Source organism: Typopeltis vanoorti, chromosome 11, assembly GCF_054136105.1.
Source record: "Typopeltis vanoorti isolate ZY-2024b chromosome 11, IOZ_Tvanoo_1.0, whole genome shotgun sequence".
NCBI lineage: Eukaryota > Metazoa > Arthropoda > Arachnida > Uropygi > Thelyphonidae > Typopeltis > Typopeltis vanoorti.
The window spans coordinates 18,628,106-18,641,114 of record NC_143559.1 but is presented as its reverse complement, the minus strand read 5'-3'; the positions used below and the strand labels follow the sequence as shown (position 1 = coordinate 18,641,114).

Sequence of the window (13,009 nt, the reverse complement as noted above, 5' to 3'; positions counted from 1 at the left end):
TCGTTAGGTGTGTCTTTGTCTGTTTCCATTATTTGTCTGTACGTTTTGTGGATTCCTTCAGCTGTTGATTAGTCGTCATCAGGAACAAACTTGTTTATCGTGATGCTGCTGTTTCTGCTAAGTTTTAAGTGTAGGTGCCTTCTGTTTTCTTAATAGTTGATAATGTAGGTGTTGTTCATACTTGCTGCTAATGTATATATATATATATACAGTTCCAAGGATTCCATATGGTTGAAACAGTACAGAATTTTTTCAATGATTCTGTTTTCTCGTTTGTAATTTTGGACTGATAGCTGTATTTGGCTTTTTAATAATTCTGTCTTAAATCTTGATTATTGTATGTTTTTTGACATGTGTGTGTAGTCTTTTATGATAGATTTTACTGAGTTGTAGAAATAAAACTTCGAATTACTTCTGGGAACAAAAACCGTACTTGCTCTTAACAAATAATCCTATAATCGGCCGGGGAAAAAAAGACATAGAATACAGCCCTTGACCGGTGAATAAAATCGAATCTTCAGTATAATGACCTTTCTTCTGCAAACATGGCGTCATAAAATTTCCCACGAAGCTATGCAGCTTTATCAAGTAATCTTAATATAAATATCATCTTTTATACACACAGTCTTAACAGAAGGGAAAAGTTAAAAATTTATTCTGAAAATCTAAATATTTGTTTATCGTGATAAACAAATATTTATTGTAAAAATAATAAAAACAACTATTTAGATTTTTAGAATAAACACTTTGAGATCCTGTAGTCATAGTCTGTGACGAAGAAAGCTATAAAGAAAACTTGGAGTACCTAAGAAAAATACAAAAATAGCATTTATTTAAAATTATTACTTTTAATCCATCTCTCTATCTCTCTCTCTCTCTCTCTCTTTAGTACACCCTATTTGATAGTCAACCTAAAGGATAAAGGCTTATCAAGACACTTGTCTATCAGGCATTTTGGTACAAAGAATACGTTATAAAAGAAAGGGGCATAGGGAATCAATGAAGAAAGATTGCAAAGAAACATTTTTAATGTAGAAATAGAAAGCCAGAAAAATTATAGCGCACTTGAATAAATAAAACAGTGCAATAACATCGCGTGGATTATGGAGGTGCAATCTATAAAGTCTGCAGTGCATGAACCTTCGCAGTCGGTATTTGGTTAAAATAAATGAGGAAATTAACGGCATGTTCTCACGACCTAGTCGTAGGCACATTCAATACGAGATGTCAAGGTCTCATTCCAAAGGTAACTGCCTATTAAATTTCCTCGTGCAGATACTCTGGGGCACGAAAAACTAACTAATGCCAACCCGATGATAACGTCGATAGTTGTGATTGATGGCAGTTTGTCTGGTGAGATCTCATCCCTTCTTTTCCCGAAAAGTGCACTTAGTGCATCTTATATTTAATTATTAATGTGGAATTGGTTAAGAACAGACAGATATGGTGCGCTACTTATACATCCCATAAATGAAAATGCGAATTTTCATGATATAACTCTCTAATTTCGTAATTTTCACGAAATGAGAGAGCTATAGTTTCCCTCTTCATTACTTTATAATTAGATGGACATAGAATTTCATATACGGATATGCTTTTATTAAAATCAAAACATCTAACATTAGTTCACTTGATTTAATTTACTTAATTCTAACAATAATTATGCCGACCTGGTTGGCGTGTCTGCTCTCCAGCCGGGGAAGGGATGCGGGTTCGAGTCCCGCCTAGAGCATGGATGTTTGTGAGTGTTCCCCCAACACCAGGCTTTACGACAAGCCGGTTGGGGGTCTCCCAAAGTCGCATCATTAACCCCCAGCTGACCCTGCACCAAGTGGGACATAACGCTAGAGAAAAAAAATTCTTTTATTAAATTTATGAATAGAAAAAAGAATAAAGTTGTGGAATGTTACAAAATTTGGAATGATTTGAGTATATAAAGGTCTTCGAGTCTAATATACGCATAATCTTTATGGAAAGAAGTAAGCATGGTAGACTACTCGTTGGGTAATTATCGATATTCTAATAACGAATGTGTCCAAACTAACTCCGTAGCATACCAAATGAACGCTGAGGCAAGAATTTTCAGTCATCCGGGATCGTCGTAACCACTAGCAACTAAGACAATGCCTAGAGCAACAAGTTCGGGGGGGGGGGGTAAAAGTAGCAAAATGTCTCCCAACCATACAAAGGACTTTTTTTTTTCTTTTTTGCTTTGTTTTCGTTTTCAATTGTTCTGGTGATAAAGGTCAGATAATCCAGAAATGTTTTTAGAAACTGCATAGGAAATTTCTTTAACTCACTTCAGGCAATGAAATTTATCTATCATAACAGCGTTTATGAATATACATACTTATGGCGGGAAAACCTGTAGATTCGCGGGATGCGAATCTACAGCGTTTGGATATGTGCGAAGAAGCGATCCAGTCGATCCGTACTAGTCCAAACAAGGCACCATTAAATAGTACAGTAATTTATGCATTTATTATCGTATGTATAACATATAGTAATAACAGTGTGTCTAGATACAATATGATCAGGATATGAGTTCCCTGACTTTGTTTGCTATCGTAAGCTATACAACCCAGTTTTCCTGAAGGTCATATAATGTTCTGCTTCAGTTATGAACACATTCAGAGGTATACAGGATCGATAAAAGAGACCATAAAAATAAATAAATAATAAAAAACCAAGCAGGGGAAAATCGTATTTAATATATTTAATTAGCGATAAAAATTTATCCCTAATAATTTTAAGGATTGCAGTGGTTGCTTTATGTGGAGGGTCACTTGTAAGGTTGCAAGTTTACAAAATAAGGGTGAAGTAAGGTATAAGGCAGCATGTCACATTGTAAGATCATAATAACAATATTACGTGGCTTCAAGTTACAGAAAGTAATATTAACTTAAGAATTAACAGGCCTATAATGAAATGCTCGCTATTTGTTTATTGTTAAGAAAAAAAACTGTTTAGTGAGAAATAAAAATAATAAAGAAAACGCGAATGCCTATAATTTTTCGCTGTGTTTGACATTGAGTCAAAAAATGGATAAAAATTAAAAATAAAATGAAATAATAAAACAAATAAAATAAAAAAGGAATGCCTAGAATTTGTCTCTGTTTTTGACATAGACTAACACAAGCTTTAGCTTCTTTCAAATTCTTCAATCACCACGTTTCTCTATCTTTTTGAGATTTCTGTTGTATTTTGTTAATAATCTGTGCAATCCTATAAAATATGTAAAACAAGATAATTTTCTGTAAACATATAAGCTGTGTCATTCATTGTGTTTTCAAGATTTTCACGGCTTCTTCAACTTAAGGTGATTCAAATTAGACTGAGATTATATGCAAGATGTAATAAAATAGCGACGTATTTTTGCAGTAATTTCTTAGTACTTGAAACAATACTGAAAGATTTTTGTGCACTGGACCAAAATATCGTATTTACACTATACACTGCTCACTAAAAATGCTTTGCAATTTAACTGCTTGATCAACGATCAGCTGCAGCATGATGACAAAAGCTTACTTTACGCAACATCAGTCATTTGTTCCGTTTTCTATTTTAAAGTTCCATCCGTTATCACTTACTGATATATTATAAAATTATTGTTATTGATATATTAATTTAAATGAGAGGATGGCTGATGTTTTTATTTTATTCATTTTATTTTATTTTATTTATTATTATTATTTTTTTAGCACACGGTACATTTGCATATCCCATTATTAAAGTGTGTTTGTTCGTCTTAAAACTAAAAAGTTGATATATAATATCAACAATAATATCAACTGAGACTTAATATGTAAGGCAATAAATAAAAATTGCCGAGTAGTTTTTACTTTTTTGTTAAAATAGGATAATAATAATTACCATACTACATGACGAAATATTTTCCCATGTGCTTCTGACGCTGCAACTCGTGAATGCCGGTGAGTGTATTCCCGTAAGCTCTCTGGTCAACTTTTTTTTTTTTACGAAACTTCATAGTTTCTACATTCGGCTTTGAAATAATGCTGGATTCAATATCTAGTTTACTTATATAAATTTGTATCGCCGAAGTGAAGCCTTTTGGCCCTTTATTTTAGTAAATCCTATAATTTGTTTAAACGTAGAGATACTGAATGTCGTGAAGATCGATAATCACGCTATGTGCAGAAAAAACATAATTCTTTCCAAGGACATGCTGCTGTGGACATCAATTGTTGGTCCAATCGTCCCACAGGTGTGGGATGGGGTTGAAGTCATTACACTGTATAGGCCAGGGCAGCCGTTTAACACCCATCCCTTCATACCATCTGCAGCTTTGTGACATGGGAGAATTGTCGGCTTGATAGTAGCACAGGTCCATACCAAAATAATTCCACAGGGTAGGCAGCACCGATTATCCAGAATATCCAAGGTACTGAGCTGCCTTCATGGAACCACAGACAACAACCAGTGGTCCCACTCCAAACCAACTGAATGTACCCCACACCATTACTCCTCCACCACCAAACTTTACTGTGGGTACAACACACTGTGGTTACAGGCATTCGAATGGAAAGCAGGTTACAATACCTGCTTTCCATTCGTCACGAGAATGGAAAGCAGGTATTTTTCAATCGAAGAGCGCAATGCTCTCCCATTGCACTGCGGAGATCTTTTTAACTTTAACGGTAGTGGTTATGGAATACTCTTATATAAATGTACATTTTTTTCTGCATTTTATTATTTACATTTATATTTCAATTTAGAGTTTATTTTATTTCTCAATTTACATTTACAGTTTCTTTTTTTGTTAGCAAGAGGGAATGATGAATGGATTCATTGAATTTTTTCACATTGCTAATTTAAAAAAATCGATAATAATAATTTTTATTGATCTCAAAATATTTACATATATACAATAATCTTCTTAAGTGACATTCCAATGTTATTTTACAAAGTCAGCAAATAAGTGCTGCAGATTATGGTTCATTTTCCACATTAGTTTCTAAAAAAAAAAAAATTAAATAATTTTTATTATTAAAATTATGATTAGAGGCCTGTGTAGCTCAGCAGAAGTGGCTGATTATCAGAGTCATAACTGCAGTAAAAGCACATAATAAATCATACCACAGATAGGCAATTGCTTTTCTACAAAAGTACCTCCCTGACAAGGTCATCAGCTCTCTTCCTTCGACCCAAAAGAGACCACTCAGAATGTTCACCGAAATGGCTGAAGGATACCGGTTTATAGAAAAAAATTACGGCATTGAGAAATTACTTTATACGAAAACAAGCACAATATATACAAAGCTAACTAGAACCATTTTTCCAATACCTCAGCATCAAGAACAAAAAAGAGGGGAGATAAAACTAAGTTCAGTGTTAAACGATATATTTCGTCTTCAATAAATCCGTTCTACAAAACCTTTTTCTTTAAAGTTCATCATGCATGTTTGCCAACCAAAATGTCGGTTGTAGCAAAAGGAATACCACTAGATGGTCTTGCAACCTGTCAATTCTGTAAAGAACCAGAAGCACTTTATCACATGATGATTTATTGTAAAAAAGCAGAAGAAATCTGGAGTATTGTGAAACAATGGATGCCACAGAATCAAATAATTAATGAAAATCTAATATTTTGGCTAAATGAAAAACGTTAAGCAGAGTATAAACAATCATAATTATCATAACAATGTATACTATCTAGACATCCAAACAAAATTCAATAGATACTTGCAAGATATCATGAGGAATTCTATCCAGTTGAAAACGATGAACGCAGAGGAATCGGAGTCCTTGGGAGATCACTTGCATCAAGTTGACTAGGTCAACTTGATGCAAGTGATCCACTGAGCTACACAGGCTCTCACCAGTGAGCTACACAGGCTCCCCTTTCTGTTATTACACAAATAAAAATAAATACACAGCAGCAAACTAGATACATCATTGATAGATATATTCATCATATGTTTGCTTTAATCGCCTTAAGGGTATTACCATTTGTTACAAGTAATTCATTTTGTGAATTTACTTCTCATAGTCTTTAACAGTGAACAATTACATGACATTACATTATTAATTACATTCAGCTTTAAAATCTCAATACCTTTATATTACTGTTATTTACAATTTTAATTGTTAGCTATTTTACTACACCATTATTTGATTACATATTTCGAGTCCTTAAAGTTCACTTAGCATTCTTGATAATTGATGCCCTGTCCCTCTCCCACACACCAGAAGAAAGACTACATCTATACACATACAAACATACATATATATGTTTGTATGTATACAATTATGAATGTTCTTCCTGTGCTGCCATTCAGATGGCTGAACAGGAAGATATCTCTATGGCAGACATCCCTCAAAATCCTCTCACATCCACCATCGCCCTTTATGCAGATGACACGGTTATTCTAGCCAGATCTAGCCAACCACATCTCGTTACCAAAAAACTACAAGACACCATCCTGAATCTAGAAAAATGGTTTAAAGACTAGCGACTACAATTAAACACCCAGAAAAGCAAAACGATACCTCTTCACAAGAAGACGAGCATCCCCCAAAGGAGACATCACCCTGTTCAACTCTAAAATTCCCTGGAAAACTGAAGCAAAATACCTCGGAATACGTCTCGATAAGCGATTATGCTTTAACAGCCACATCAAGAGCACATGCAACAAAGCTTCAAAAGTTATCGCCCAGCTATACCCTTTGATCAACAGACACAGCAAACTAAGCTCAAAAAACAAAATTTTACTCTACAAGACAGTGATCCGTGCCAAAATTATATACGCCTCCCCAGCCTGGAGCCATATCCTCAAGCTACAAAGACTACAGAACAAATGCCTGCGAATGATTCTGGACGCCCCGTGGTTCATCAGGAACGCCCAGATCCACAGGGACATAAATATTCCCTACATCTCTCCACTACTACGCTCCCTAGCAGAAAAATTCTTTATGAAGACATCTACGCATCCAAACCAACTAATACAGCAAGCCGGAAACTATGACGGTAATGACCACTGGAAAGATAAAAGACCGAAAGCTATCCTAACACTCAACGACGAATAACCATTTCTGCCCACTCAGGGCGAGCTAAAATAGCTCACAAATCTCTCCCATCACTGCTCCCGAAACAGACAACAGGGAATATGAAAAGCGTCAGTCTTCACCATCTGCGCCATATATGTCCTACGTCCTATAAGGAAATAAAAGGCATTAGCTGATTTATTATTTTATTTTAAAATATGATTATATATTATACGCTTACAAAACATATTGTTCTGCTTTTTTAACAATGAAATTCATACATATTTTTCTTTTTTTTGATAATATATTAATGATAGTTACTATAGTTGGTAATTTATAGTTGCGGTTGTATAAGATTACATTTTTACAGTATGCAACTTACAGTATGTTATTTAGTTATATTTTATAACTGTAAACATAACTGTAAGTTATAAAACTTACACTTATATTTTACAGTATGTTATTTATACAATAACAATAAATTATATATATTTACAACTTATGCTTTCATGTATTTAAGCACTGTAACTACGGCACTTAAATGTATCATACGGCTTTTTTCCCCTTTGTGTTGATCTTGGTTGAGATGTAATGTCTCAGCTTGCATCCTCGGAAGCTTTGTTATTAAACTTATTTGAGGATGCCACTGGTTAGGTATTGGTTTGATTGCTGTGTTGGAAGTAGGCTGATGTTTTATGTTTGAATAATAATAATAATAATTTTTAACATTTTATTATGTCTTCCATACATATAATAATTACATTATAAAATTATGGAAATTACAAAATTTAAAAATTATAGAAATTACATACGTATAATAATAATAATAGTATTGTTTTAAAATTCAATGATTTTTATTCTTAAAATTATGATTGCGTATTATGTATTTACAAAACATGTTGTTCTAGTTTTTTTTGTTTTTTTAACAGTGAATTTCATACAAATGTTCCGTTTTTTTGTATAATGTGTTAATAATAGTTACTATAGACGGTAATTTATAGGTTGTAATTGAATAAGATTACATTTTTAACAGCATTTATAGTATAACAATAAGTTATATATATTTTACAATTTTTGCTTTTAATGTATTTAAGCACTGTAACTACAGCACTTCAATGTAATAAATATCTATTTTTTTTCTGTTGACCTCGGTTGAGATGTAATGTCTCAGCTTGCATCCTCGAAGCTTTTTAATAAGTTTATCTGAGGATGACACCAGTTATTTTTTATTGATTTCATTGCTGTGTTGCCTTTCAAACATCAGTAGGCCGATGTTTGAAAGGTCAAATGAATGATCTGAAAGGTCTGATCAAAGTGATATTGCTGATATATTCTGGTGTTGTTCAATCTGTCTTGATGGTTCACATTTATTTTGATTGTGGTCTACTTTTTAAACTAATTAAGAGACTTTTTTTTTCACTGTGGCAGCCTTTGTATGTCTTCTGAGCTTTTAAGTTGTATCAGCTTTGAAGTTTGTGACTTCCTCAAGAATATCTTGGCATCTCTGTTCCACAAAAATTGATAATTTTTTTCTGCTTTTGCTTTTCTTGTTTGGTACAGCAGATTCTGGATGAATGGTGTTAAATATTTGGATAGGAAGATTGGTGTATTGTCTTGCAATGCGTTCAAGTCCTTGGCAATGTTTTTTTCTGCCTGCTGGCTTTTACGAGATTGGCGCTTGTGGACTTGCTTGTAAGACAAACTATGACTGGTGCAGGTCGTGGCAAGCCTTGTTTTTTGCTCTTCCTATGAATCCAATTTACGGTTCCAATAGGGGATATCAATTGCATGGCCTAATTTTAAGACCACGTCTTATAATAATAATGAAATAATAATAACAATAATAACGTGTTCATACAGACTATATGTATTTATAGAATTCATGTGTTATATTTTCTGTTGAGTACAAATATACATTAGAAAATACATTTCTTAGATGAATATACGTATTAGGCACCTTTGTAGCTCAGTGGAGATGGCATGTGCTTTCAATGGTGCTAAATCTCCCAAAGATAGAGCCTCGTAAGGTCGATTCTAGTCTCCAACTAGAAGAACATTTACTAAGCCTTTTTTTCGACCGATTCTCGAGTTAGTCGATCTCTGGCTGGACAAGCGGGTATTTTTTCTCCTAGAAACTTTGGTTTTTCGTCCCACAAACTCAAGAAAATCGACCATAGAACCCACACTATTTTCACAAACATAGTGTTAGGATTAGAGACAACGAAATTGTGACACTTGTCAGTCGCTTCTCTTCAACGGACGCCATGATATTAGTGATAGCCTGGGATCAGCTATCTCTGATTGGCTACCGGTGGAGACTGAACTCATCCCCATCAGTCTCCAAAAGTTAGACAGGGCTAAAATGGTCTTGCCTTCCTATATCGGAATAAAAAGGCATTAGCTGATTATTTAGCTAACGCCTTTTTATATATTGCTCATTTGTATATATTGCTGACATGTTGCTGATAATATACATATTATCAATAACAGAAGCAGTAGAATCATAATTTATTATTATGAATTAAATTAGCATGTAGTGATAAAATTAGGTGTTAATAAAATATTAAAGATAAGTATAGTTTTAAAGAATACTTTGAATGTGGAATAAGACAAAAACTGCATTATCATGCCTGGTTAGCTGAGTGTTTAGCTTATCCGCTTTCCAGCCAAAAGGCTGCAGGTTCGAATCCCGCCATGGGCATGGATATTTGTGATTGCTTGTGAAAGTGGTGGCTGGTGAGCGGTAGATGGCGTTGGTGTAGTTGCGTTTCGTTGTAGTTAGTCGATTGAGTGAGTGGTGAATACAGAGTTGTAAAGTACGAGATGCCCTCCCTCGATGAGTCTTTGGATTCCCTGGAGGTGTCACGTAATAATAATAATAATATGTGCAAAGACAGTGAACTGTTGTACTGTATATGTAACCAGGGATGATACTCATTCTCATAAGAATAAATAACATCATTAAGGATCAAGTAGAGGATTGATGTTCTATAGATGATATTAGTTAAGATAATGTGATCTGGATGTTAATTGTAGTAATAGGGTTATGATGCAGTGTTATAACCCCACCATCTTCGAAGCTAGCTAGATGAAGCTTTTGTAAAAACAGTGGGATTATTGTTTAATTACTGTATGTGTTTCGGCGTATTATGTGTGTGTGTGTTTACCCTTCAGTCTCCTAGATTTTTTTATGTTGCTCCCACCCACGAAAGGTTCTTTGCAAATCTAGTATACAAAGAGTATACTAGCTTATAGCCTTAGCTGTGTCAGTCGGCATTACAATAACCAAGCCCGACGATACTCGCACTTTCCACATTGGAAAAGAACTGAGTTCGATTCTCGTCATGACGAGAGGAATTTTTATATAAGCTTTTTCGGTTGAAGGTGAGTTTGTCGATCTCATACGGAAATAGCGGGGTTTCCTACTGAGAATGATGATGAGAATGTTTCCTTACTGCGGGATGAAAAACTCGAGTTGCCTACTGGAAACTCGAGTTTTTCATCACGCATGCAGGAAATCGGCCATTAGAACACACGCAGTTTACAGACAAAAATACTGTTGGTGGTAGCGAAGGGAGGCTGATGGCGTTGATGGTAGTAGGAGAATTAAGTAGTAGGCGAGAAGGTGAGATGTGTGTAGAAGTGTGGCATAGAGTGCCCTCCTGCGATGAGGTTTTGGACTCCTTGGAATCTAAATTTTTTTTTTGACAAAGTTTATTATCCTCTTCATTTATACAAAATATTTACAAATATACAACTGAAGTATTACTATTACATTTTTGTTCACCACAAATATTCAGATATCACAAATATTACAAATATCCACAAATTATTTAATGTTAAGTGAATATCTTATTTAAATACATAAATAATAATAACTAACTATGTATTTTCCATTTTTCCATCCATATTTACAATTATTCATTTCATGTTAAGAGAGAGATATTTTTCATATTAACGATATTGGTTGTGGGATTTTTTTTAAGATAAATATACATAATTTTTTTTAATCATTTTGTCATTTACATTTTTATTTTTATCAAAGGAGAAAACCCAATAAGAAGTAAAATAGTGATAGATAATAAAATACTAGAACAAGTAAACACTTTCAGATACTTGGGCTGTGATCTATCATACGAAGAAGAAAAAGACATAGACACTAAAATATCAAACTTTGTCAAAGTAAATGGCATAATAAATAATATATTTAAGCCATCCCTAGTACAAAAACACACTAGAATCACACTATATAATGTCTTGTCAAAACCAACTCTACTATACGGAAGCGAAACCATGAAAAGGAAAGATGAAAAACGATTTCAAACAGCAGAAATGAAGTTCTTCAGAAAAACAGCTGGATATACCAAGTAGAACCACAAAACAAATGAAGAAATCTTACAATCCCTGAAAATAAAACCAAGTAATTTCTACATAAGACAGTATAAAGAAAAATGGATAGAACATTTAAATCGAATGGACAATAGCAGACTACCAAAAATATTATACAGATACAAAATCAGTGGAAAAAGAAGAATCGGAAGACCAAGAAAGAGATGGCATGAGACCAGAACAGGCCACTTGGCCTAAATTCCAAGGAAGAAGAAGGAAGAATGTTAGGAAGAAGAAGAAGACATTTTTATTTTCATCAGCATTTCATGTAATTCTCAAATTATATTCATAGTTTCTTTTTTGGTATCTGCAGGGAATGCTGGATGGATTCATTTCACTTTTTCACAATGCCATTTTTAAATTGAAAATAACATTAACCCCTTAACATACAAAGACGTCTGTGACACGTCTTTTGTTTTATTGCACCAAAATTGATTTTGAATTTTGGTTTAACATATAAATAGAACCGAATATAGACGCTAGACAATCTTGTGCCTATTTCCTTTCAGCCGAGAAAAGTTGCCAACGGCGTAAATCGGCTATTTCATTCGCGTTTGCACAAATTCATCATTATTTTTCAAACAATTATGAATTTAATGGATTTGCTGGATCTGGGCGAAGGTGATTTGCTGGAAATAACCTTCGCCCAAAACTCGCACAAAAAATTGGAAAGACGACCGCTTTCTGATTTTTAATTGGTACGTTAAGGGGTTCAAAATATTCTCTTTTTTTTATATTAATAATAACAATGTATTTTACGTTTTTTTTCACATACATATTTACAGTGATTAATATAATATGCTAAGAGTGATCTCTTTCATTTTGACAATATTAGTTATGGATTAAATTTGTATAAATATATATACTAGTTTTTTTTTTTTTACATTTTATCTATTACATTTCTATTTCAAAATTAACAACAAATAATAATAATATTTTTTAAAAAAATTACATTACATACATTGATTACATATGATACAAAATTATTTATGTTTGTTTACATATGATACATTACGTACATTTGTTTACTTATAATACATACATTACATACATTGGTTTTCATGTGATACGTACTTTGCATGCATTTGGTTACATATGATACATGTATTTATTTATTTATTTATTTATTTTGTCTTGGATGAGATGTAATTTCTCAACTTTCATCCTCGAAGCTTATTTGTAAGCTTATCTGAGGATGACACCAGCTGGTTATTATTTATTGTTTTTTTTTTGCTGTGTTAGGAAGCTACGAAATCTGTGATTGAGAAATTCCGGCGCGTGCGCGAGCGCGCGCGCACACACACACACACACACACACACACACACACACACACACACACACACACACACACACACACACACACACACACACACACACACACACACACACACACACACACACACACACACACACACACACACACACGCACGCACGCACGCACGCACGCACGCACGCACGCACGCACGCACACACACACACACACACACACACACACACACACACACACACACACACACACACACACACACACACACACACACACACACACACACACACACACACACACACGATGACTTGGAATGTATTGATGAGTTGCTGAACTGGAAGCCTGAA

At 34.0% G+C, this 13,009-nt stretch overlaps 1 protein-coding gene across 1 annotated transcript in view; it reads right to left on the bottom strand.

Moving 5' to 3' along the window:
* Window positions 1-4,901: 4,901 nt before the first annotated feature.
* Hsp83 (Heat shock protein 83) overlaps window positions 4,902-13,009 on the bottom strand; it is a 140,073-nt gene continuing 131,965 nt past the window's right edge. The window contains exon 7 of the mRNA XM_090400363.1: window positions 4,902-7,174. Within this exon, the coding sequence (XP_090256489.1) occupies window positions 7,145-7,174 (30 nt within the window). The 3' untranslated portion in view covers window positions 4,902-7,144. The remainder of the gene's footprint in view (window positions 7,175-13,009) is intronic.